Source organism: Oncorhynchus mykiss, chromosome 26, assembly GCF_057628025.1.
Source record: "Oncorhynchus mykiss isolate SJ-2025 chromosome 26, ASM5762802v1, whole genome shotgun sequence".
Taxonomy (NCBI): Eukaryota; Metazoa; Chordata; class Actinopteri; order Salmoniformes; family Salmonidae; genus Oncorhynchus; species Oncorhynchus mykiss.
In genome coordinates, this window is record NC_143047.1 from 26,830,001 (window position 1) to 26,856,897 (window position 26,897).

At 44.6% G+C, this 26,897-nt stretch overlaps 2 protein-coding genes across 9 annotated transcripts in view; one reads left to right on the forward strand and one right to left on the reverse strand.

The window, feature by feature from the left end:
- Window positions 1-15,568, forward strand: part of LOC110506731 (adenylate cyclase type 2) — a 77,197-nt gene extending 61,629 nt beyond the window's left edge. For 2 of the 8 annotated variants that reach the window (XM_021586558.3, XM_021586557.3), the window contains 19 exons: window positions 597-755; window positions 985-1,117; window positions 1,220-1,408; window positions 1,651-1,691; window positions 2,419-2,478; window positions 4,434-4,511; window positions 4,814-4,883; window positions 6,769-6,866; window positions 7,034-7,118; window positions 8,214-8,351; window positions 8,582-8,686; window positions 8,970-9,154; window positions 9,454-9,568; window positions 9,663-9,863; window positions 11,360-11,506; window positions 11,619-11,726; window positions 11,920-12,034; window positions 13,454-13,578; window positions 13,730-15,568. In XM_021586558.3, the coding sequence (XP_021442233.3) occupies window positions 597-755; window positions 985-1,117; window positions 1,220-1,408; window positions 1,651-1,691; window positions 2,419-2,478; window positions 4,434-4,511; window positions 4,814-4,883; window positions 6,769-6,866; window positions 7,034-7,118; window positions 8,214-8,351; window positions 8,582-8,686; window positions 8,970-9,154; window positions 9,454-9,568; window positions 9,663-9,863; window positions 11,360-11,506; window positions 11,619-11,726; window positions 11,920-12,034; window positions 13,454-13,578; window positions 13,730-13,876 (2,299 nt within the window). In that variant the 3' untranslated portion in view covers window positions 13,877-15,568. The remainder of the gene's footprint in view (window positions 1-596; window positions 756-984; window positions 1,118-1,219; window positions 1,409-1,650; window positions 1,692-2,418; window positions 2,479-4,433; window positions 4,512-4,813; window positions 4,884-6,768; window positions 6,867-7,033; window positions 7,119-8,213; window positions 8,352-8,581; window positions 8,687-8,969; window positions 9,155-9,453; window positions 9,569-9,662; window positions 9,864-11,359; window positions 11,507-11,618; window positions 11,727-11,919; window positions 12,035-13,453; window positions 13,579-13,729) is intronic. The other 6 variants (XM_036964520.2, XM_090222604.1, XM_036964521.2 and 3 more) reach the window with 3 other exon arrangements.
- Window positions 15,528-23,386, reverse strand: LOC110506732 (bromodomain-containing protein 7). Its single transcript, XM_021586562.3, has 17 exons — window positions 23,209-23,386; window positions 22,683-22,867; window positions 22,220-22,334; window positions 21,995-22,052; window positions 21,258-21,402; window positions 20,976-21,086; window positions 20,469-20,641; window positions 19,345-19,471; window positions 19,113-19,188; window positions 18,816-18,923; window positions 18,288-18,423; window positions 17,846-17,948; window positions 17,693-17,752; window positions 16,904-17,003; window positions 16,468-16,608; window positions 15,930-16,070; window positions 15,528-15,687 (listed from the first exon to the last, which is right to left on the reverse strand). Exons 1-17 carry the CDS (start codon window positions 23,249-23,251, stop codon window positions 15,626-15,628), a joined length of 1,884 nt encoding a protein of 627 aa, XP_021442237.3. The 5' UTR covers window positions 23,252-23,386; the 3' UTR covers window positions 15,528-15,625.
- Between the last annotated feature and the right edge of the window lie 3,511 nt (window positions 23,387-26,897).

A 26,897-nucleotide genomic window follows, 5' to 3' on the forward strand; every position in this document is an offset into this window, starting at 1 on the left:
ATACAGGAAGTACCAGTACTGAGGCGATGTGCAGGGGTACGAGGTAATAACATGGCTATATACAGGAAGTACCAGTACTGAGGCGATGTGCAGGGGTACGAGGTAATAACATGGCTATATACAGGAAGTACCAGTACTGAGGCGATGTGCAGGGGTACGAGGTAATAACATGGCTATATACAGGAAGTACCAGTACTGAGGCGATGTGCAGGGGTACGAGGTAATAACATGGCTATATACAGGAAGTATCAGTACTGAGGCGATGTGCAGGGGTACGAGGTAATAACATGGCTATATACAGGAAGTACCAGTACTGAGGCGATGTGCAGGGGTACGAGGTAATCGAGGTAGTTATGTACTGTACATATGGGGAGGGGTAAAGTGACTAGGCAACAGTATAGATAATAGACCGTAGCAGCAGCGTATGTGGTGAGTATGTGTGGCGTCAGTATGCATGTGTGCGCATGTTATGACAAGAAGGAAAAAGTTGATTTGTTCACCTGGCTCTGATGTCAAAGCAATAAGAAGGAATCCCAGGGAAACCTAAATGAACACACAAATACACACATCTGACAGATTCTGATCCCGCTCCTCAGACAGGTGCGCGAGGCCACAGGTGTGGACATCAACATGAGAGTGGGCGTTCACTCCGGCAACGTGCTCTGCGGTGTGATTGGTCTCCGCAAGTGGCAGTTTGACGTTTGGTCACATGACGTCACCCTGGCCAATTATATGGAGTCTGGAGGCTTACCTGGGTATGTTAGTAGTTGAGTTAACCATGTATGGTAAATCTTTAATCCTAATGGTAGCATTATTTTATTTTACCTTTTATTTAACTAGGCAAGTCAGTTAAGAACAAATTCTTATTTTCAATGACGGCCTAGGAACAGTGGGTTAACTGCATTAATTATTAAGTTACTAGTACTAACCTAGTCCTAGTAAGTCCATTTTACTAATAGTAACCCCCATCTTTGTCTTGATCAGGCGTGTCCACATCACTGAGGCCACCCTGAAGCACCTGAACAAGGCCTATGAGGTGGAGGAGGGGAATGGTGGGCTAAGAGATGCCTACCTGAAGGAGCTCAACATACAGACATACCTTGTCATCGATCCTCGGGTGAGCTACCTCATTTAATGTATTACCTCCAGAATCCCTGACAAGGGCCTTATCTGTATATGTGAGACTGTACTCCTCGTTAACGTGTGTGTGTGTCATCAGTCTAAGAACCAGGCTCTGAACAGCCACAGCATGCCCAAGCCGCGTGTGAATGACGGGCTGAAGATGCGGGCGTCAGTGAGAATGACCCGTTACCTGGAGTCCTGGGGCGCCGTCAAACCCTTCGCCCACCTACAGAGCAGAGAGGGGTACACCCAAGACACCATGGTCAATGGAAAATCACGCTGCAAGGTGAGTGACGGCTGGGAGGCCACTGCATTATAACTGGTGAAAAGATTACCAGACATACTTCCTCTAACATAAATAGTCCACTTTACACATCAAGCACAACAGGTTGAAATGTATTGCTACAAGCATCACTATTTCCTGTGGAAGACTGTTGCGACTGTTGATGGAATATTTAAATGCTGCTTTACTTCTTGCTGTTTTACGCACGATGTGTCTAACAACAGTTGTTTTAAAAATGTTTCTAGGACATCCCTCTGCGCACAGCTCACACTAAGATCACTGAGAGGTAAGGAAGGCCAAGTCTGAGAACGCAGAGAGGATGAGTTAATTTGTTTATCTGTTAATTAACAAGAGCCCTGAACTGACGTCAGACTCTCCTTACTGGATTGGTACTCCTGCTATGCATCAGTCTGTTGATACAGTGGGTGTTTATGGTTGTGGATGTGTATTTGGGTAGCCAGTTCTTTTTTTGAATGACCAAATGCAAACAGATCCGTGACTGTACAGTAAATGTTAAGCAATTTGTAAGTCCACTTAATGTATATAAAGACCCAAACACATTTACTTTTTATAAGGTCATCCATTTTGGTCGCTTAGGGCTTAGAAGTTGTCTCTTTTTCCTCATTACCTCCAGTGCAGTAGACAGGGCAGTGAAATAAGAAAATTGCCCCGAAATACCTTTTGTCTCAGCTGTGGTTCTAGTGGACAACGATACTGTGAATGGACACTTAACAGGAACCGGCTGTGTTGCTTCCGATATGGTCGGTGGCCCTTCCTATGTTCTTTCATTTGGTCAGGAACAGTCCCTCTTCATGTCATGTTTAATAAAAACAAAATAGTTTCTTTATTCAGTTACAATACAAGCTTTATTAATATTTGATCCATTCTACGGAGACAGACATTTGTTGTTTTAGCACAAATGAATCCTCACATACAACACATAACAGTCCCATACAGCGACAGCGATGTCACCATGTTGAATGTGTCTATCTCTCACTGTTGGTCCCTGACAGCTTTGATGAGTCTGTAGAGGAGCCCTTCTCCTCGCCCGCCCCTCCGCTCAGCACCTATAAGTGAGTGGAGTCAGCATGGCTCACAACACAACTGCTCCCTTCTGAGTGGAGGAGGAGAATCTTGATGTTTCACAGCACCATTAACCTCCAACCCTTCTGGGTTAACACTCCTCCCTACCCCCCCCATCCTGCCTAGAGCTGCCTCCCTCTTCTGTATAACAGGGCATCACAGGGATTCCCACGCTTTTACAAAGCAAGCAGGGCATAGTAACCACTCCCTAGTGTTTAAAGTGTGTCTTTTTGTTTTCCCACTGGAGTTATGTGCTGTTATAAACACCCTGTGTGTGTCTCTGTCTGTCTGTGTGTGTTTCCTTCCTGGTGAGGCATAGGTACTGCTGGGAGACTACTGTTCAGTCACCAGAGTTAAACTAACACACACAACATCCTGCACATACCCACACTATAGAATGAATGACACACACACCCCTTCTCTCTGTTTCCACTAATGCTGAGAATGGCCTAAACCAGTTGCCTCCCTGCACAGCACACTGGGACTGAATAACCTGCATGACCTTGGCTGGTTTACCAGCATCCATCCATCCATCCGTGTGTCAGTCTGTCTGTCTGCGTGTCGGTCTGTCTGCGTGTCGGTCTGTCTGCGTGTCGGTCGGTCTGTCTGCGTGTCGGTCTGTCTGCGTGTCGATCGGTCTGCGTGTCTGTCTCTCTGTCTGCATGTCTGTCTGCGTGTCGGTCTCTCTGCATGTCGGTCTCTCTGCAAGTCGGTCTGTCTGCGTGTCGGTCGGTCTGCGTGTTGGTCGGTTGGTCTGCGTGTTGGTCTGTCTGCGTGTCGGTCGGTCTGCATGTCAGTCGGTCTGCGTGTCTGTCTGCGTGTCGGTCGATCTGTCTGTTTGTCTGCGTGTTGTTCGGCCTGTTTGTCTGCATGTCGGTCTGTCTGTCTACGGGTCGGTCTGTCTGCGTGCCGGTCGGTCGGTTGGTCTGTCTGTGTGTCGGTCGGTATGCGTGTCCGTCGGTCAGTCTGTATGCGTGTCGGTCCGTCTGCAAGTTGGTCAGTCCGTCTGCGTGTCTGTCTGCGTGTCGGTCTGTCTGCGGGTCAGTCTGTGTCGGTCAGTCGGTCTGTCTGTCTGTTTGTCTGTGTGTCGGTTGGTCTGTTTGCGTGTCGGCGGTCGGTCTGTCTGCTTGTCGGTTGGTCTGTCTGTGTGTCGGTCGGTCTGCGTGTCCGTCAGTCGGTCAGTCTGTCTGCGTGTCGGTCCTTCTGCATGTTGGTCAGTCCGTCTGCGTGTCTGTCTGCGGGTCGGTTGGTCGGTCTGTCTGCGGGTCGGTCTGCCTGCGTGTCGGTCGGTCCGTCTGCATGTCCGTCGGTCTGTCTGCGGGTCGGTCTGTCTGCCGGTCGGTCGGTTGGTCTGCGTGTCGGCCAGTCTGCGTGTCGGTCTGTCTGTCTGCGTGTCGGTCTGTCTGTCTGTCTGCGTGTCGGTCTGTCTGTCTGCCTGCGTGTCGGTCGATCTGTCTGCGCGTCGGTCGGTCGGTCTGCACGTCGGTCATCTGCGCATCGGTCTGCGCGTCGGTCGGTCTGCATGTCGGTCAATCTGTCTGTCTGCCCGTCTGTCTGTCTGTCTGTGTCAGTCGGTCTCTGTGTCGGTCTTTGTGTCTGTGTCGGTCTCTGTGTCGATCTCTATGTCGGTCTCTGTGTCGGTCTCTGTGTCGGTCTATGTGTCGGTCTCTGTCGGTCTCTTATTTGTCGGTCTCTGTCGGTGTCTGTCTGTCTGTCTGTCTGTCTGTGTGTCTTGTCTGTGTGTCTGTGGTTTCTGTGTCAGTCGGTCTGTATGTCGGTCTTTGTCTGGTCTGTCGGTCTCTGTCTCGGTGTCTGTCGGTCTCTGTCTCAGTGTCTGTCGGTCTCTGTGTCTGTCGGTCTCTGTGTCTGTCGGTCTCTGTGTCTGTCGGTCTCTGTCTGTGTGTCTGCTAGTCTACCTCTCCCTTATTGTCTGAGTGTTTTACAGGAACAAGTCCCAGAAGAGCAAGTTTGATGAGGAGCTGCACAATGAGATGACCACCACCATCGATGAGCTCAGCAGCAAGTGAGTCTCTATAGTCACTAAATATTCAAGACATTCAGAGATTAGTCACTAGGTAGGACCACAAGCTTAAATCTAAACTCAGGATTAAGGGTCTAATGTTATCTAATCTTCCTAGCCACCAACATATCCCTTGAGAAAAGTATTATTTAGCCAATTGTGAATAATATTGACAAAGACGAGTCAAAGCTATCTGAAAATGAATTTTACATATTGAGTTGTAAAAATAGAGAGCTCGCTCTCACATACACCCACTCACTCTTTCACACTCTCTTCCTCACGCTTTCTCCCCGTGTGACCTCCAGGCAGTGGGTGAAGTCTGAGGAGATTAGCAGTCTGGCTGTGTGGTTCCCTAAGAAAGAGCTGGAGAAACAGGTGAGTCTGTCTCAGAGCTGTCTAGACATTGTTGAGAGAAGCATTGCTGTCCTAGTATACACTGTAGTAGTTACATCTCCACAATGAAAATATCTAGAACCTTATAGATACAATGTGAAGAAATATATCAGTTGTCTCTGGAATAACTACATGTAACTTGTAACCAAAGGAAAGGAGCCTTACTGTCCTAATATACAACAGATACATCTGTACAATGGCAGTGTCAAGAGCCTTTATGTAAGATACAGTATAAAGAAAAACATTTGTACTTGAAATTTTAATTCCTAACCCTTACAACATGTTAAATGTTATATCAGAATCTATTTATATCTCTGATTAGCCTACACAGACCACACGTGTTCTTAGTGCTTTCTGAAAGTATTCAGACCCCTTTCCTTTTTCCACATTTTGTTACGTTACAGCCTTATTCTAAAATGTATACATTTTTCCCCTCATCAATCTACACACAATACTACATAATGACAAAGCGACAACAGGTTTTTAGAAATGCTAGCACATTTATTACAACATTTTTACATAAGTATTCAGACCCTTTTCTATGAGACTTAAAATTGAGCTCACGTGCATTCTGTTTCCATTGATCATCTTTGAGATGTTTCTACAAATGATTGGAATCCACCTGTGGTCAATTTAATTGATCCCACAGTTGACAGTGCATGTCAGAGCAAAAACCAAGCTATGAGTTGAAGGAATTGTCCGTAGAGCTCCGAGACAGGATTGTGTCGAGGCACAGATCTGGGGAAGGGTACCAAAATAAATTCTGCAACATTGAAGGTTCCCAAGAACACAGTGGCCTCCATCATTCTTAAATGGAAGAATTTTGTAACCACCAAGACTCTTCCTAGAGCTGGCCGCCTGCCTGGCCAAACTGACCAATCGGGGGAGAAGGGTCTTGGGAGGTGACCAAGAACCTGGTGGTCCCTCTGACAGAGCTCTAGAGTTCCTCTGTGGAGATGGGAGATCCTTCCAGAAGGACAACCATCTCTGCAGCACTCCACCAATCAGGCCTTTAGGGTAGAGTGGCCAGACAGAAGCCACCCGTCAATAAAAGGCACATGACAGCCCGCTTGGATGACACATGACAGCCCGTCACATCTGGAGGAAACTTGGCACCATCCCTACGGTGAAGAATGGTGGTGGCAGCATCATGCTGTAGGGATGTTTTTCAGTGGCAGGTACTGGGAGACTAGTCAGGGTTGAGGGAAAGATGAACAGAGCAAAGTACAGAGAGATCCTTGCTGAACCTGCTCTAGAGCGCTCAGGACCTCAGACTGGGGCGAAGGTTCACCTTCCAACAGAACAACGACCCTAAGCACACAGCCAAGACAATATAGGAGTGGCTTCGGGACAAGTCTCTGAATGTCCTTGAGTGGCCCAGCCAGAGCACGGACTTGAACCCGATCGAACATCTCTGGAGAGACCTGAAAATAGCTGTGCAGAGACGCTCCCCATCCAACTTGACAGTGCTTGAGAGGATCTGCAAAGAAGAATGGGAGGAACTCCCCAAATACAGTTGTGCCAAGCTTGTAGCGTCATACCCAAGAAGGCTCGAGGCTGTAATTACTGTCAAAGGTGCTTCAACAAAGTACCAAGTAAAAGGTCTGAATACTTATGTTTTATTTTATTTTTAATAAAATTACAAACATTTCTAAAAACCTGTTTTTGCTTTGTCATTATGGGTTATTGTGTGTAGATTGATAAAGAAATCTATTTTCTAATCAATTTTAGAATAAAGCTGTAACGTAACAAAATGTGGGAAAAGTCAAGGGGTCTGAATACTTTCCGAATGCACTGTACATACTGTAAAAACTGTGTTCTTAGTATTTGTGAGAGGTTCAAACATGACTTCTTCTTTCCTCCCCAGTACCGAGCCATTGATCTGCCCATGTTCAAGCACTACATCGGCTGTGCCACCTTCATCTTCTTCTGCATCTTTGTGGTTCAGATGTTTGTGACAAAAGAGTGAGTGATTTTCCCTTGTGGCTATAAGAAACATATTTCTCAACCGCTATTGCCAGGTACGGTAGTAATAATAGCTTTCCTCTTACACCATCGAACAATAATGGCATGACAACCAATATTTGAACTTTTGGTATTCAGTGTTGGATCTTTCCCTTCCCGTCCCTCAGTTCCAAAATGTTGGGAATGTCATTTGGAGTGCTGGCCTGTGTCCTCCTGTTGACCTTGGGCATCTGTTTCGCAGGTCACCTGCAGGTCAGTGGGAGTTTTAGGCTTAGGTCACAACAAGCCCTATTTCTGGACAGGGAAAGTCTTAGTTGACTGTGTGTGGGGGTGGGGTACATGTGTGTGTGTGTACTGTGTGTATTTCTTACTGTGACAGTGGAAACATGCTTTCTGCCTAGGTTTTATAAGCTATTCCATCTATCCCTGTTTTTTTTCCAATCTATCCCCGGGAAGCTGTACATTGCTGTTATTGGCCATTAACAGCTGGTGCATACCATCTCAATGCCATGGTGCAGACAGACGGGCAGTGTAGTTATTACATTCACTAGTCAGAGATACACAGAGTGTACAAAACATTAGGAACACCTTCCTTCTACCATACCCCATTCAAAGGAACTTAAATATTTTGTCTTGCCCATTCACCCTCGGAATGACACACATACACAATCCATGTCTCAATTGTCTCAAGGCTTAAAAATCCTTCTTTAACCAGGTCTTCTCCCCTTCATTTACACTAATTTCAAGTGGATTTAACAGTAGACATCAATAAGGGATAATAGCTTTCACTTGGTCAGTCTATTTCATGGAAAAAGCAGGTGTTCCTAATGTTTTGTACACTCAGTGTATTATCCTGTCTTTCTGAAAATAGACTGAACATTCAGTGCTGCTGTGTTAGTAAGTCACACATTGTCTCAACATGGAAGATGTCATCAATGTCACATGCTCGCGTATCTTAATGCTCGCTTATCCCCCACCCCCCACTTATACACACTCACCTGTCCCCGTCTCCCCCTCCTATCCACTCCCCCTCTCCCATGCATTTCACCCCCCATATACACACTCATCCCTTCCCCTCTCACCCTCCTATCCACTCCTCCTCTCCCATGCATTTCACCCCCCATATACACACTCATCCCTTCCCCTCTCCCCCTCCTATCCACTCCTCCTCTCCCATGCATTTCACCCCCCATATACACACTCATCCCTTCCCCTCTCCCCCTCCTATCCACTCCTCCTCTCCCATGCATTTCACCCCCTCATATACACACTCATCCCTTCCCCTCTCCCCCTCCTATCCACTCCTCCTCTCCCATGGATGGATGCCTCGCTCCTCCCACCCCTCAGTGCTTGTTTCCGGAGAAGTTGTCGTCCTGCCAGTGGCTGCCTGCTGTGTCCGAGGCAGTGGTCAAGAGGCCATGTGTGCGCCTCCCTCTGGTTACTATCACCACTGCGGTCATCATCATCCTAGCAGTCTTCAACCTGGTAAGTTAACGCAACAGCTCACTATCTCACGGATTAAACATAGAGCATAATGCCATCACGTGTACATGCAATTACATAAACTTGTAATAGCAACAAGAGCATTAGCTTGTTATTGTAAGAAGAACATCAAGTCACCAACAGACATGCCAATAACACACGCTTCACAGGCTTTTTGTTTTCAGTCAGACCCACTTAGCGGTTAACTATCAGTCAAATCTGGTTCCCTCTAGTGCTTCATCCAGACGAAGTCACTGTGTGAAATCAATGGTAACCCTGATCTGGTTCCATCTGACAACTCCAGTGAGCAACATCCAGACACCCTGTACTACCTACCAGTGAGTGATGCCTACAATATCCCTCACTAACGGTTCTTCTGTAGCTCAGTTGATAGAGCACGGCACGCTTACAACACACAGTTATGAAATGATGCTTTCAATTTCAGTGTTGTTATTGTTGTTTGCAAATATATACTCAGCCATTTCACATAAATAATAAATTACAAATCATAAACATTGAAATGAAGAACTGGCACTTTCCATTGATGGTTTTCATTGTCTCCTCACTCCATTATCTCTCTCTCTCGCTCTCTCGGTCTCTCTCTCCCCATCTTTCTCTCAGTACTCTGTGTTCAGCTGTATCCTGGCTCTCATAGCTTGTGGAGTGTTCCTGAGGGTGAGCTTTGAACTCAAAGCGGTTTTTCTCATCCTGGCCTCCACAGCCTACTACATCATCATCTTCAGCGCCAAGGCTGGTCTCTTCAGCTGCTATGGACAAATGCTTTACAACCAACTCAATGAAAACAGGTACTATATCATGTGTTGTGTACCAGGCCTGGGGTAGATTCAGTTTTCAATTCAAGAAGATTTTCAGGAAGAAATAAATCATGTATATATCATTAAGTCATTTCTGAAAATTGCTCATTTGTTTTCTATGAAGGTTGTTATAATTCATTAATTGAATTTCAATCCACTTACTGAATTGACTACTGAATTGACCCCAACCCTGTTCTGTACTGTGCAATAAACACCTGGTATTGTATCCAGCCTGGTTTATACTGAGCTTTACTTTAGATTACCTCTAACCCCTGAGCTCTGTGTTCCAGAACTGAGGACTCTGGGACCATCCTGAGAGCGTTGGGGCTGGTCAAACACCCTGAGGTGATGAGCTGTATATATATCACCTTGTTCCTGGTCACCATGCTCATCATCTCACAACAGGTCAGGACATGTTCCTTTCTCTTCTTTGTTGGCCCTCTCTTCACCTACCCCTTTCCTTTCATTACTAAATGACCACATCACTTCTGTCCTGTAGAATGAGTCATGCTTCCGCCAGAACTTCCTTCTGAAGAACAAGAACCGTACGGAGCAGGATGAGATCGAGACCAGGGAGAACCTGAACCGCCTGCTCCTGGAGAACGTGCTGCCGGCCCATGTCGCTGCGCTGTTTGTTGGGGAGAATAAAAAGAACGAGGTGGGATTCCTCACAAACACTTTACTTACTGAGAAGTACAAGGTAGGAGTCCAGGACGGATGACTGGTAGTCGAATGAGTCCAACTCATCCTCCCCTCCTCCTCCTATCTGCACTGGGGTCCCATCTCCACTGGCCTGCACTCACTAAAGCTTAGTGGGAAACACTTAGTCGTGGAATTGTTTGGATTTACCTGTAAATGGTTTATTATGATTTCCAGTAGTGTGGCTAAGGGATGGAACCCCCAGGGTAAGGACGGTCCCACTTCTATGGATCATTGTACCGTATATCAGTGCCTGTCTCACCCCACCTACCAACCCACAGCTCCATGAATCAGCCCCTTCATCGGAATTGTGATTTGTGATGTCATCTTTGTGTCAGCATGGTAGAGACAGAGCCACTGCATTCTAACAGCAACATCCTCAACTCCTACTGCCCCTACTCACAGCCACTCTCAAATAGTCCACATTCAACGTCTTCAACTCCTATTGCCCCTACCCTCAGCCACTCTCAAATAGTCCACATGATACAGACACAAGCACACTAGACAAACCACTGATAAGCAGAGTCACTTAATCAAAACGGTGTAATTTTAGTTAAAGAAATGTACAATGATTATTCTAAACAAGCTGGACAATACTTTGTAATATCTTTTTGTCTTACTTCATAAGATATGACAAACTTGCAGAAATTCAGGACTTGGCCTACATTTACCTCTACCGCTGAAGGCCATGGACATCCCCTCCTCTATGATGTCTCCCTCACTCCGGCCCTCCACAGCCCAGTCACAGGGTTATGACCAGCGTGTTACCTCTAAATCACCATGGACACTCTGACACACTTTGACTAAGGTCTTAAAGTCAGTGACGGAGAAATAATTCAGCCTTTGTATGAATCTGGTTGAACCATTTACTCTTGACATCTTTTTCTGGAAGCACAAACACAACATAACAGCTATTTGTGTTTGACATGTAGGTTACAGCCTGAGAAGTACTGTACTGAAGCTGCTTCCGCTGTTAAAGATGAGTGTTCATCAGCTTAGCTTGAACACTGCATATACCTGACAATAGCAATCCCAATGGATGGCACAGTGTCAAATCAAATAAACAACACAACAAAAAGCATGAGGGGGAAAAAACCGAGTTAATATGCTTTGAAGTTTTCCTAAGATTTGACATCTAGGAGCAGAAGCATGGGACTTCGATGGCCTCCCTCTCTACCAGAGAATGGGTTTTAGAGGCCCTGTTTAACATTGGCTCCTCTTGTACAGCATAATCACTGGCTATTTCTTTGCCAGACGTCAACACAGTGAAAACAGTTAGGAACGTCTGGCACTGGAGGAACTGTTGTGGTGTCTGTCTCAGCATTCTGAATTGGCTTTTTCTTAAAGATGTGGCTCTGTGCTCTAATGTCTCCTAATATTTATTGTGTGAACCTGAAACTTCCCTGTATCTCTGTTGTGAAGTGTATGTCTATGTAGTAACACTAAGTAGAAGAACATGGCATTGCCTCTTAAGTTGTACACCTCCTTCCTCCTCAGGACCTGTACTACAAGTCATATGACTGTGTGTGCGTGATGTTCGCCTCGGTACCGGACTTCAAAGAGTTCTACACGGAGTGTGACATCAACAAGGAAGGTCTGGAGTGTCTGAGGCTCCTCAATGAGATCATAGCAGATTTTGATGAGGTCAGAGAACCACTGGCAGCCATCAATTAACTAAAATGACACGTGTCCCAGTAATAGAAATAAGTACACAGCTAACCCTGGCTCACTTATCCACTTGTTTACCCACACACAGCTGCTCTCCAAGCCCAAGTTCAGTGGAGTTGAGAAGATCAAGACCATCGGAAGCACTTATATGGCAGCCGCAGGGCTGAGTGGCACCCCAGGACAGGAGAATAACCAGGTAGCTACTAACTATTTGACCCAGGTCACATGGAAGGGGAGGGGTTACACAGCATGCAACTGTGCATACCTTTGATTTTCTATACTATAGAACTTTACCACAAAACTTGGTTAACGACGCAGTATAGATAAAGTTATGTATGTCAGTAGTAGTGTCCTGTGTGTTGACTTCATGATGAACTGTGTTGTTTCAGGACCGAGATAGGCAGCAGGCACAGATAGGGAACATGGTAGAGTTTGCCATTGCCCTCATTGGCAAGCTGGATGGCATCAACAGACACTCCTTCAACAGTTTTAGGCTGCGTGTGGGTGAGTCAAGCTTGGGCACTGGCCTGGGCATATATGAACTATATTCATTAACTAGTACCATATACATTAACTACCCATTACGTCTGCAATGTGTCTGGTTCTATCCATCTTTATTAGGGTTTCATTGGTTGTTATTTTTTATTTATTTTATCTTTATTTAACCAGGCAAGTCAGTTAAGAACAAATTCTTATTTTCAATGACGGCCTGGGAACAGTGGGTTAACTGCCTGTTCAGGGGCAGAACGACAGATTTGTACCTTGTCAGCTCGGGGGTTTGAACTCACAACGTTACTAGTCCAACGCTCTAACCACTAGGCTACCCTGCCTCTTAGTGCTAAGAGTTTTTCCTGAACACCTGCACCTGACCTGGTCAGGAGAAATTGCGAGCTCTAGTTATAGAACAAAACACTCCTGGCCCTGTGATACCTTGTCTATCTAACCACGTAGGAGGACATTCTTTCCAACTGTCCACAATAGCTAACATTGACTCTACATAATACCGCTGGTCTCCCTGTGTACTGTTGAGACAAAGTTCTCAGACAGCTTATTCTGAGCAGATCCCCCAGGCTTTAGGAAAACATTTACAATACTCGAGAGATAAAAGCACACATTAGGGTTTTAATACATAAACACAAAAAGCTGGCATGAAATACAATTTAAAAATATCAAAGGACTGGTGCGTCAAAGGATTTTTTCACATCTGTGTCCCAAGAAAAATCTAAATAACAAATTAAGTCCACATAATTCTCCCTGGAAGACATTTTCTTATTAAAAGGCAGAGATTCCGACATGAACAAATGTTCTGGCTGAACAACTGGCAGCAGTGGCAGGTAGCATAGTGGTTAAGAGTGTTGGGCCAGAAACCAAAAGGTCGCTGGTTCGACTTCCCTAGCTGACTAAGGGAAACATCTGTCGATGTGCCGTTGAGGTACCCCAATTGCTCCTGTAAGTCGCTCTGGATAAAAGCTTCTGTTAAATGACTAAAATGAACATGTAAAATGGTTTTGACTCAGGTTTGACTGTGGTTGACTCAGCCAGACAAGCTGATGGTACTTGTTAGACCCCGTTAGTGAATATATTTATTTCCAATTGTTTTCTGTGCCATCAGTTATAGCGCTGGGCCAGTAACCGAAAGTTTGCTGGATCGAATCCCTGAGCTGACAAGGTAGAAATCTGTCAATCTGCCCCTGAGCAAGGCAGTTAGCCCACTGTTACCCGGGCGCCCAAGACGTGGATGTCGATTAAGGCATCCCCCCGCACCTCTCTGATTGAGGGGTTGGGTTAAATGCAGAAGACCCATTTCAGTTGAAGGCATTCAGTTGTACAACTGACTAGGTATCCCCCTTTCCCTACAGTATTTGACTGGTTTATTCCCAGCAGGTATCTTGTTATGTGTCACTGTCTGCCTGCTTTTCACAGGCATTAACCATGGGCCTGTCATTGCTGGGGTGATTGGAGCCAGAAAACCTCAATATGACATCTGGGGCAACACCGTCAACGTGGCCAGTAGGATGGAGAGCACTGGAGAGCTGGGCAAGATTCAGGTTCAGTACAACAACCTAGTCTTGTCAGTCATACAGTATTGTCTTTGCTAGTCTGGCTGGAGAGATTAACTATAACCACACAAAACCCATGGCTGCATGCATTCAGCATAGTAATGTGTCTTGTTCCTTGCTTCGTCTGTTTCTGCTCCAGGTTACAGAGGAGACGTCTGACGTGCTCCAGAAGCTGGGCTACTCCTGTGAATGCCGAGGCCTCATCAACGTCAAGGGAAAAGGCGAGCTGACAACCTTCTTTGTGTGTACGGACATGAGCAAGCAGCAGGGAATGGGCCTGAGCTGAGGTCTACGGTGAGCACACTACTGTGTGTGTGGACTCTGGGCCTGGTTGCTTATACCTGTGCTGGGTCAGCTACAGGACACAGTCTAGCATTCAGCACAGACTAATTACATGAACGCACATAAGTTAACATGCTTAGAGTAAACCTACCGGAGCACACAAATATAATCCATCTCAGTGCTTCAGTCAGCAATCATCCTGACCGGACCAGAACAAGACTTGAAGACATGACCTTGTGGTCCTAGAGGTTATATTTCAGATTGTTCATGTTTCCAGGAATCCCTTTGGGAGATTCTTGATTGGAAATACATTTTTACTGCAGCTGACTTGTTTTGGAGATCCAGTTCCAATGTGTGCATTCAATGGACATGGAGGTTACGTCAAGCACTGGTCATCATCATACTGGATTCTATCACCTGATATTCCTAGAACCTTGCTGGAATCATGATGCACAAAAAAACATTCAGTCCTCTCTTAAAACTGAGCTGTTTATCAAGCAAATGGTGACCAAAACAATGGAGTGAGTTCTGCTGCATGTGGAGTGACAGAAGTGTACTGTACATACTCTCATGGTTTTCTAGACCTTAAAAGGTAGACTAAGCTAAATTACGTTGTCACAAGCTGCACCGCAGATATTGTGATTAGTGAGATGCAAGACTTTGCTCACGGGTTCCCTTCATGCTGTTAAAAGCGTGGCAGCATCGGAACCAAAACAGCAGAGAAGTTTAAACTTGCACTCCAACGCTCTGTGGAAATTATGACTGTGTAATGGACAGTTTATATGGTATGAGGTGTACTGTTTACCAATTTATATCAAATAAGCTTAGAACACATGCCTGATTTAAGAATAAGTGCTATATGCACTACAATCAATGAGTAAAACAAAACATTCTGGTGGCTGTATGAAAAGTTTCATTTGACTGAAACAAAACAGAATTGTCTTGAGAGCCTAACTCAGTGTTGTGCAGTATACTTCAGCCATAGTTGTAAATGTATAGATTGCATTGACCTGCAGTGTCTTATGTGCAGACAGGCAGCATATGCTTTTTGGGAATCGCTGGTCAAACTAACATTCTACTTGGTGTTCTTTGTGTACCTAAACCTGCTGTCAAACAATCAACTGTCTGTATTGTTGCAGTTAACATTAGACTAACATACAGGTTAGAATAGTGTGATGATAATGCCATTTTTAAAAGACCACCTGAAATCTCAGCCTGTTTGGTGGGATGGAGTTTTGGCCAGGAAGTAAATTAGCTAAGACCAATAGAGTTCCAAACCTCTCGGCCAATAACAGCTTGTTTTCAGCTCTCCCCAATCACATCACAGACAGTCTGAGCAAATTTAGCTTAGAAGCAGTTTGTTTGAATGTTGTTTCATTAAAAACAGTAACATACTTGTTACCCATAAATGATTTGAGAAGATTTAAATGTCTGCATTGGACGTTAAGATACATTCTTCTCAGAAAACTGACTTGTCCTGTGGCCTTACTCAACATCTGACTGCCAAACAAATGTGTCCATGTTGCTTTCATGTTATGCTGTCTGAGGAATAAATGTGAGTTTGCATTTTGTACAGGTGCGATATTGTTTTTCTGAAGGCTGAATCCCAACTTGATTTACAAAGGAATAACAGATTGGATAAGGTAGATGACAAATGGCTTAATATAAAAGGTTTATTAAAAGAAATGCAAACAAAGAACATTTTTTTGTACACTACAAATGTTATCAGGAGGATGGTTGCTGTGAAATTCCATTATACTGCGATGACTGGAATCTGCTGAACTTCAGGCACGGTATCCATCGGCTCAGCATCCACTGGAATCAAGATGAGACATAAGGGAATAGCTTTGACATTTCAATTCATATGTAGCCATAACATTTGTTTATACACACCAACACTATTCAATACAACTTTACCACCTCAGGGGCAATTTAAAAAAGTCAGTTTTGCAAGTAGGCTTACTACTTCACTAAACACGTTCACAAAATTAACCAGTATATGGTTAGAATGTTTACTACCCATGAACTAAATGATATGCGGGGTGGTTTAAGCCTACCTGTGGTGAGATCTAAGAGTGGTTCATCTGCCTCTAAGGGCAGAGCAACGCCCATGGCCCTCCTGATCCCGTACACACTGCTCACATCTCCTGGAGCCACCTGACTGGTCAGTTGGGCCAGGTTACCAGTCACCTTCTCCACTACAGAGAGACAAATGGGAAATTATATTAGAGCCCAACTTCAAGCCAAAGGTGGAGTCCAAATAAAGATCACTGGTAGCGGTATAGCTGAGAAATGGATGGCCCAGGCATTTCTTCCATTGGAATTAAGATAGTCAAAAGGAAATAGCTTTGACAGAGAAATTCATGTTTAGTCATAACCGTTTCTGGCTGCACTATTTTTACAGGGTTCAAACCAAAGCTTGAATCCAAACAAAGACGTGTGGGGGAAAGGTGACATCTAGTCAGCTGCACAACAATGACTTCAACTGAGATGTCTTCCGCATTTAACCCAACCCAATTGAATCAGAGAGCCCCCACCCAATAAAATAGACAGTGGAATTCCATTCTCCTTTAAAATAAAAAAATGAAGTGTTACCCAGCTGCAGCTCCTTGGTGGTTGGGGCTAGCAGGCAGATGTTAAGGGGCTGCTTGACACTCAAGCGTTCCCTCTGCGCTCCCTGCAGCTCGCAGAGGAGCTTTGTAGTCTCATCCAACTTCTGCTGGAAATGTTGGGCCTCTGATGCACAAAGACATTCACACTCTTGTTACTTAAATATCAAAAGGAAGCTTGCAGGGTCATCTACAATGGGTTCCATTTCTTGAATTATCTTCATAGACCTCATTCAACTGGGACTGCACATGCCCTACAACAGCCCAGGGAGGCTGCAGGAGTCAGAAACGCCTCAATTACCTTGAGGAAGGGTTTAAGCCTAGGGGATTTAAAATGTAACTCTTTGGCTCTCAGTCGCTTTAGAGAATTAACTGGCATACTGTTGGGGTTTGCCCTTTGGTCAGTTAGAGCTGATCTTTACCCTCAGAGAGGTCAGGTGGATTCTGGAAGTCCAAGCCAATCACAGAGCCCAGGGAGGCTATCCTGCTTACAGCCTGCTTGCTGGCTTCGGGTTCAACCACCTGAGGGAAAAACAGAAGGGTTAGGTTAGTAAAAGCATTTTTGTTTGGATTCCAAGTCACCCAGCGCTGCAGTCAGTTAATCTTTGAAATTGCATTGCTGAAAGGAGAGGCATCAGCCAGGCCAGCTCTTTTCTGGTAGCTCCAGTCGATACCTCTGCCAGTCCCTTTCCAATAAAGAGCAGCAGCAACACCCAACCAGGGAATGAGGATAAACTGGACACTGGCCAAGCACAGCAAACAGCCAGGTATAGAGCTGCTGTGTGCTTAAGAGAGGCCTGATGCTTTCCTTTCCTCCAGCCTCTACACTGCTGTGACTGAGGAGCCATTCAGCCGCCCAACGAAGGGGGCGCAGAAAGAAAACATACATTTCCACATCCCTGACAGAGAGTGGGTGAACAGACCTGGTCTCAGAGGCTGTTGGAGAGAGGCAGTGTTTTGAAGGGGAAATGTTCTTTCTGTGTGTTGGATCATAGCAGCTAGCTAACGAGCCTGCCATGTTGACACAGCTGGAACAGCTACGGCATGTGCAGAAGCTGTTAATATTATCCAACACTGTTGGTGGGGCAGGTTAGGTGGGGCAGGTTAGCTGGGGTTCACTTCAGCTGGGTGTAGTTGACCTAGGGTGTGGTGTCTCTCCTTTATCTGCTGAGGTTGTCCACGTTTAGTGTCCTAGTGTATCTGAGACTTACCTCCATGTCCTTGTCTCCAGTCTCAGAGGATTCTGTTGGCCCTTGCTCATCTGGACGGGTCTGACGGGCAAGAACACATCAAGTTAGTATTGTCCAAAGAAATGTTAAAATAGCCATATAATTCCCATGCAGATACATGCTTAATGGTTCTACCTCTCTCAGGGTTTTGGAGTGCTCCCCGTTAGTCAACGCGTCCAGGAGGTTGTCTGCCAGTTTGTACATGTGCTCCTCCGATTTGGACAGGAACTCCGAGAGGCTGCAGACACAATGACAAACACATTACATCAGTGTGTGTTTGTGTATGGTAGTCACATTTGGTCTCCTCTCAGAAGCAGCAGTAGGGTCGTATCAGGTTTACCATGTGGTTTTAGCCTCCACCACAGTGAATCTCATCCACGCCAACAGAACCATAAAATGCCTACTCTCATATACAAACCCAATGAAATAAAGGGGCATCTGGACTGTTATGAGCATGCTGGAATGCTCAAAGCTTTGTTTGGAATTATTTACTGTAAAGTAGGCCCTTGTAAATGTCAGATCTTGACCACAATATTACACCGTAATGTAGGGGGAGGATGAGGAGCAACATGCATACCTCTCAGATCCCTGGAGGCTGGCTTCCTCTCCATAGAAGGAGTAGATCAGGTCAGTGTCCTCTTTCCCGATGTTGGCGAAGCTCGAGTCGTAGGCGGGCGCGTAGGAGGTGTACGGCCCATAGTTCATGTACGATACTGTGAGAGCAGAGATTGGATTACATTACAGCTCGTAAACACTGATGGAGATACAGGACCACAGGCTGAGAGCTCAGCCTCTCACAGAGATACATTTATAGGACTATGAAAAACAGTTTTTTATAGAATCACAATCTGACATGGCTACATGACCTTATCAAATCTTATGGAAAAATAATTGTTGCCCATGAATGGATTTATAAATGGATACATTGAGACTGGTATTTATGTTGTTTGAACATTGGATTTATACATGTGCTTCTATACAAGCTCTGGGTTCAGTCACTCAGATGAGAAGAGGTTATTCAGCCACTCTTGGGAGACGATGGAAGTCGATAAAAGAAATGCTTTTTTGATTATTAAACCTTGTCACTAAGGCCCCTTCAGCTTACCTGGTGTGACCATGTTCCTCTTGTCCTCCTTAAAGCCCTGCAGGGTGTTGATGCCACTCTGCAGCCGGTTGGACATCATGCCCAGCTTCACAGGGCAGTAGCCCACATCTGTAGAGATAAGAGTTGATTGAGAAAGAGGCTCATTTTAAATTAAAAGCTGATGATTTTATTACACTTGTTAGGTTCATCAGAAAGATACAGTTGGAATCAATCATGGATTCCTGTTTCCCCATGTTGCACAAATAGAAATGGATATAGAGCAACGAGCTAATTGCGGGCGTGACTGACTGGACCTACCTCCAGCCACAAGGTCGACTGGGTTCAGGATTGCCAGTGTGGTGGAACCATCAGACTTTCTCCTCTCAAAGTCCAGCTACATAACCAAATAAAACAATAGTCATATTATTACATTAGTGAACATAATGAATACGTTCACTAAATTAGACCATACATTTCCTTTATTGTAGATGGGGTAAGAGATTGGTTGGCCTAAACAGTTTAAGCCAATTCCATAGCCCATAGCTCTCACCTCACTCTCCAGCCTTCTGTTGGACAATTTGCCTCCCGAATCGTCAATGAGCTTGCGGATCTCCTCAAGCTCCTTCTCTGCCTGACTGACAACCTTGGACACTTCGTCTTTGGAGTCGTTGTCTTTCCTGGAAGTATTGGAGAACACAGAGTATAGAGGAGTAGGAGACTTTCAACTTAACTGATTCATAGGGTTTCATTGTTCAATACCATAAAAGGATCAGCAGAAAATAGGAATTTATTTTGCTGGCAGCCATTAGTGATTACAATACATTTTGAAACAGTCATAACATCTAAATCTAATAGAGAATACATTTCATGCTATAGCTACAGTACATGTTCCCAATGAATATGCTGCCAGTATACTTTCAATCAAACTTCCCCACAAATCTTATAAGTCCTCATGCTGTAGTCTTATTTGCAAAAGCATTTCAAATAAAAATGTATTTGTCACATGCCCCAAATACAACAGGTAAGAGTAGTGTACATTCTACAAGCATTGCCCTTTTCACCTCGTAGCTGAGTAACCCAAAACCTAAGTTGCATTGTGATTGGACAAAAGCAATGACTGTACAGCCCCTCCCTAGAACTTATTATTATCAGACCTTAGTGAAATGCTTACTTCAAACCCTTAACCAACAATGCATACCTTAAAAGAGAACAGAATTTCCTACCCATTACACCTCAGTGGGGTTTACAAGGACAACAACTCCTAGGTTTCAGAGAGTGATTGGTGTGAAAGGTACTGCATAGTGCTGACTGAACACAAGACCTGACACGCTCAAAGGCATTCCTTTCATTATCGCTCATCCTCCAGCCAGAGTCTGTGGAAAGAACTGATCCACCAAACACTTGGGAGAACAAGCCCACAGCACTTGGACACTATCCATGACTTAACATTAGTGTGTAATACTGCTTGCTTGCTTCTTGGTTGGGATCTGTATTTGGTAAATGGCCGAGAACAGCTTCTCACAGTCTAAGCACCGTAACCCCTATCGGAAGTCTATATATTAGTCTATGTAAATTGTGTCCGAGATCAATATCCATATATGATGACTCTCCAAGCAATTAATAACTAAAAGCATATTGTCAGTGTTCACGTGCAGGGTAAAGTTATCACGGTACCTGGGAGTGTTTGGTGCAGACTGGGTAGTCTCGCTAGGATCTGTGGGGCTGGGGCCGTCTTTACACTGGTCCATGCTCGAGTTCCCCACCTCTCCAGTCTTACTTGACTGGTTGGCTGGGTTCTCTAGGTCAGCCATGAACTCAATACTCTGCCTCAGGCTCTCAAGCCTCTCCTGTGGGACAGCGAGAGAGACAAGAGTTGACTCAGTGTTTCACCAAAATTTATGCCATAATCTGTCGTGTTCCAATCTCAGGGTCTTGTGATTAGTCTTCTGGGGCCCCAATTATCAACAAAACATTGTGGTGAAAATTCATATCTAAACATTCAGAGGTATGAATATGGTGCCCTCTGCTGTTCGTATGTGGCAACTAGTGATTATTTCACCCAGGCACACATGGCCAGTTTCCTATATACAGATTAAGCCTAATCCAGGACTAAAACCCATTCTCAAGGGAAGATCCCATATGTATGTGTCAAGTTCACTTCTGTAGAGGCACTCCGCTTACCGGGCGGAGAATCTTCATGCCAGAGTGGAGCAACTTCCTGGCAGCTTTGTGGTAAATGGTCTCTGGCTTGTTGTAGATCATAGCATTCTCACACATGATCCTGAAGTCCTCCTGTATCAATGGAGACACACGGCAGTCAGTCACTGGACTCTGCATATGTTTCTATTTAATCAACACTTCAGGCTTGATTGTCAATCAACACACTGCTTTAGAATGAGACAACAAAATAAAGCTATTCTGGAAAGTTATCTGTCAAGAAGGTAGAGCAGCTGACAGATGTACCTTAAGCTCCTCTAGTGACTGGTAATACTCATTCTTGACTTTCTCCTTCATTGCGCCGAAGTCCATGGGCCGCTTGATGATCGTGGAGTAGCCAGGAGCGATAAGGTCAGTCACAGGGAACGAGAAAAACGCACTTGGGTCTTTCCTACAAGAGAAAGTCAGTTGTTGCTTTGATAGGCCTCAATGCAACAGCTATTTTACCAGGTAAGTTGACTGAGAACACATTCTCATTTACAGCAACGACCTGGGGAATAGTTACAGGGGAGAGGAGGGGGGATGAATGAGCCAATTGGAAGCTAGGGATGATTAGGTGGCCATATGAGGGCCAGATTGAGAATTTAGCTGGGATACCAGGTTTTTATTTAACTAGGCAAGTCATTAAGAACAAATTCTTATTTACAATGACGGCCAAACCCTAACGACGCTGGGCCAAATGTGAGCCACCCTATGGGACTCCCAATCACGGCCGGTTTGTGATACAGCCTGGAATCAAACCAGGGTCTGTAGTGACGCCTCTAGTACGGAGATGCAGTGCCTTAGACCACTGCGCCCCTACTCTTACAATAATTGCCATGGGATCTTTAGTGACCATAGAGTAAGGGCACCCGTTTGAAGTCCCATCTGAAAGACGGCACCCTAGACAGGGATGCACTACTCTGGGGCATCGGGATATGTTTAGACCAGGGGAAACAGACTGCTAATCAATTCAATGACAATTTCTTAGTAACAAGCTTCACCTTTGGAGCTGTCTGATGAGTTGACTCAAGGCTTCCTGCAGTGGGGTCAGTTCTTTCTCTGAGAATGAGAGAGAAAAAGCACACGAGGGAGTGAGGTGGGTAAAGAAGTGATTAAGAAAGATAAATATTGGTTAAAATGACTTTATAATATATCAATATAAATTAATGGCCAAGAAAGGATAATGGAAAAGTGGCAGCCATTGTAGAAACTGGCAAGTAAGTTACCTTCCACTTTACTCAAGGAGGATGCCAGATCAGAATGGATAGGGGTTCTGCTCGCCTCCCTATCATCCCAGTCTGTATCAGCGTCTTGTCCCTTCTTCTTCTTCTTCTTCGTCATCTAAATGCACCATATGTTTGACACCATTATACATTTTTGATAGATTACCTAGGAGTCAGTCTATTGGCCAAATAAACCCCTTTTTGAATTCTGAAAATCAAAAGCCACTTCAACGTTTAAGTATTGGGCTCTTGAGCAAATCCATGTTGTCAGAGCTGAATTCCCCAACAGGATGGTCTCTGCTCCACTCAGTTGGTGGAGTTCAGACACTTAAACATAGGTGGAGTTTAGTCAGCTAGCACCACCCATGGCATGCCATGGAATGAAATGGCAGCTAGACATTCCACTCAAAAACTGTACACAAAGGTAAACATGGGCTGTAATGAAAATATGGATTCCCAAACTCACATTTTTCTTGTCATCAACTGGTGACATGGTATCGATCCTTTCCTTATCCTTTTTCTTATTTTTCTTGTCCTTGTGTTTCTCTAAATCTGGATGTTCATCAAATGTGTTTTCAAAGCTCGAGCTTCCAGTCGTCACCTCATTTCCAGCAACCTTGAGAACCAATTTAAATGGTCTCTCCCCGTACTCTGTAGGTGGGACACATTGTGCTAGCTTTAAGTATATTTCCAAATATTTGATCGTAACCAACTCAAGTTGCTGCTGACAGTTCGCTAGCCAGCTCGCTCAACTGTGAGGTATCCAACTAGTTAGCTAACTTAACTTGCTATGTTGCAAACAACAACGTTAGCTAACGTTACCTCCCTGCCTGGCTAAAATATGTAAATAGCTAACTTGCAGTGAATTCAAATGGGTGATTATGCGTTAGCTAACCAAAGCTCACGCGAAAACAGCTATGAAGCGCAAGCCTTTTAATTGTCCCAAGGAATTCAACCAATACCAGCGCATTGGCGATCTAAATGTGTCTTACCTTCATATTTTTCAGACTTGTGCTTTTTATGCTTCTTGACCATTATTTATATGTTTTGAATCTTTACGCTAGGTAACAACAATGTTATTCTTTGTTTTCTCTCCTGGAAGGGATAGCAATCGATTGCAGCGTGCTTGTTTGGTGCAGCGCCGCATGTCGGCTGGAGGTAAAATCACATTATTTTATCACCATGTGCAATGTTTATTTGCAGATAAGCCAAACCTATCTAACGTGTCCGTGTTGTATGTTTTTACTGTATTTTTTATATTTTTTGGTTTTATTGTGTCAGAAATGGTCCCAGGCTGTATCACATCCCGTTGTGATTGGGTGTTCCAAAGGGCGGCGCACAATTGGCCCAGCGTTATGCGGGTTTGGCCGGGTAGGGCGTCATTGTAAATAAGAATTTGTTATATATATATTTTTTTTGTAAATGACATAAGAATGTATCAACTTTAGCCACCTGTAGGGGGTGTGATTAACACAGTATTGGTCTCAAGGTTTTCCTAAGACTTCTAAACTGGACAGCGGTATCAGAAGCAAATGTACAGTTGTACATTTATTTTTTTATTTTTTTATTTCACCTTTATTTAACCAGGTAGGCCAGTTGAGAACAAGTACTCATTTACAACTGTGACCTGGCCAAGATAAAGCAAAGCAGTGCGACAAAAACAACAACACAGAGTTACACATAAACAAACGTACAGTCAATAACACAATAGAAAAATATATGTACAGTGTGTGCAAATGTAGAAGAGTAGGGAGGTAAGGCAATAAATAGGCCATAGAGGCGAAATAATTACAATTTAGCATTAACACTGGAGTGATAGAGGTGCAGATGATGATGTGCAAGTAAAGATACTGGGGTGCAAAAGAGCAAGAGGATAAATAACAATGTGGGGATGAGGTAGTTGGTTGTGCCATTTACAGATTGGCTGTGTACAGGTACAGTGATCGGTAAGCTGGTCTGACAGCTGATGCTTAAAGTTAGAGAGGGAGATATAAGGCTTCAGTGATTTTTGCAATTTGTTCCAGTCATTGGCAGCAGAGAACTGGAAGGAAAGGTGGCCAAAGGAAGTGTTTGCTTTGGGGATGACCAGTGAAATATACCTGCTGGAGCACGTGCTACGGGTGGGTGTTGCTATGGTGACCAGTGAGCTCAGGCAAGGCGGGGCTTTACCTTTTCATAGACTTATAGATGACCTGGAGCCAGTGGGTTTGGCGAAGAATATGTAGTGAGGGCCAGCCAACGAGAGCATAGAGGTCGCAGTGGTGGGTAGTATATGGGGCTTTGGTGACAAAACGGATGGCACTGTGATAGACTACATCCAGTTTGTTGAGTAGAGTGTTGGAGGTTATTTTGTAAATTACATTGCCGAAGTCAAGGATCGTTAGGATAGTCAGTTTTACGAGGGTATGTTTGGCAGCATGAGTGAAGGAGGCTTTGTTGCGAAATAGGAAGCCGATTCTAGATTTAATTTTGGATTGGAGATGCTTAATGTGGGTCTGGAAGGAGAGTTTACAGTCTAACCAGACACCTAGGTATTTGTAGTTGTCCACATATTCGAAGTCAGAACCGTCCAGAGTAGTGATGCTAGAGAGGGTGCGGGCAGCAAATCGGTTGAAAAGCATGCACTTAGTTTTACTTGCATTTAAAAGCAGTTGGAGGCCACGGAAGGAGTGTTGTATGGCATTGAAGCTTGTTTGGAGGTTTGTTAGCACAGTGTCAAAGAAGGGCCAGATGTATACAGAATGGTGTCGTTTGCGTAGAGGTGGATCAGAGAATCACCAGCAGCAAGAGCGACATCATTGAAATAATCAGAGAAAAGAGTCGGCCCGAGAATTGAGCCCTGTGGCACCCCTATAGAGACGGCCAGAGGTCCGGACAACAGGTCCTCCGATTTGACACACTGAACTCTATCTGAGAAGTAGTTGGCGAACCAGGCGAGGCAGTCATTTGAGAAGCCAAGGCTATTGAGTCTGCCGATAAGAATATGGTGATTGAAAGAGTCAAAAGCCTTGGCCAGGTCGATGAAGGCTGCTGCACAGTACTGTTGAAACACTGAATTGTTTTTATTTCATGTAATATCACCTATTGTCATTATGGATCACAAATAGGAGTTTTACTTGCCCTGGCCTGGGAAAAAGACCAGCAAACTGTGAACTGTCCAAAGGGAAAGATAGCCTAAGCTAACTCTTGTACATGGCTTATTATTAGGACACTGCACAGGCTTCTGCTCTGCCTCCTCTATCCCCTTCAGAGCTGTTATGCTCTGTTAAATCGCCACATATTTTACAGGCCGATGAATGACAGATGTTTTATTCATGGAGGGAAGATAGTGTGCATTCTTTGAAGCACATTCCAGGTTTTATGAAGAGGCAGAGGATGGGGGCCGAGAATCCAGTTTCTCATATTCAGAATTGGTGGAAACGAAAAGAAACAGAATCGGCCATTCCGACCATACCTTCCTTTCAGATGGAAAGGTGATTCTGAGGCTGATGAATTTATCATTTGTATAATCAGCTATGTATACTCATGTATGGCTATCAAAACAATAATCAACAAATTATAATTTATCTGGATATCAACGCCTCTACATTTTTGTGAAGTGATCATATTTTTACATTTCAAAGTTGATCATTGAGGATTTTATTTGTATTCTATCTGTACAGCAAAACAGTTTAGCGTTATCACTGCCCAGCCCACGCAAGCAAATACAATTTTTATTTTGCCCTTAAGGATAACCGTTTTAAGCAGTGTCAGTTGATTTAAAAACCCATCACTCTGGTTCAGCTCAGGCTTAATACTGTCACTGTCTGGTGAGTTCTGATACAGAAGCCTAAAGGAGGAGCAGTGTCGCAGCTTCTTTATCAATAGTGTTGACTATTATCTGCCTGTGTTGTCACTCTCTATCCCTCACAAGCCTTGGGGAGAGAGAATCACTGTCCAGTACTCTGTGTCCCTTGAAACTGAGATAAGGCTGAAACCATTCAACACTGACATGTCAAATATTCACTTTTCTTGAGGAAAGAGCTTGAATAAGCTAACATTATGGCTGAAAAACACTACCACTGCACTGAATACCTATAAACATATGACAGAGGTCCTATACTTTCAGTGCATTTGAAGGGATGTACTGTAACTCAATAGAAAGCTGTATAGCGTGTGTCCTAGCCTGTACTCCTACTCCCCAGCCCGAGCCCTTATTCCCAGCCCCATCCTCTGCCTGCTTGCCTGTCGGTACTCTGTACTCCTACTCCCAGTCCAGAGAGGCCATGGGATCCATCTGTTTCATTTCATCTGTGGCTCTGCACACGCTTTGGAAGTCCATGGACGTCTCAGGATTAAAAGGAGATCGGTTACACCGAACAGGGCTAACAAATGGCAGATGTTGTGAAATTCATTATCCCCTGTCACAACAGAGGGGCTGAGGGGACCCAGAGATTATTTTCCACATGAAAGCATGCAGCATCCTAACGGAACCATGGGAAACCACTTCCCACTCTGTGGCCTGTATGGAATGAACATGTTTGGTCTCCATACATTCACAACAAAAACACAAACAGGGGGAAACAAAAGAGGGTTTGAAATGGTTTATCTGTCTTGCACATGGTTTGGGTTATGCACTCGAGTTATGCAGTGTTTATATGCCACTGTAGGGCCAAAATACTATCATCATTTGAAATTTAAG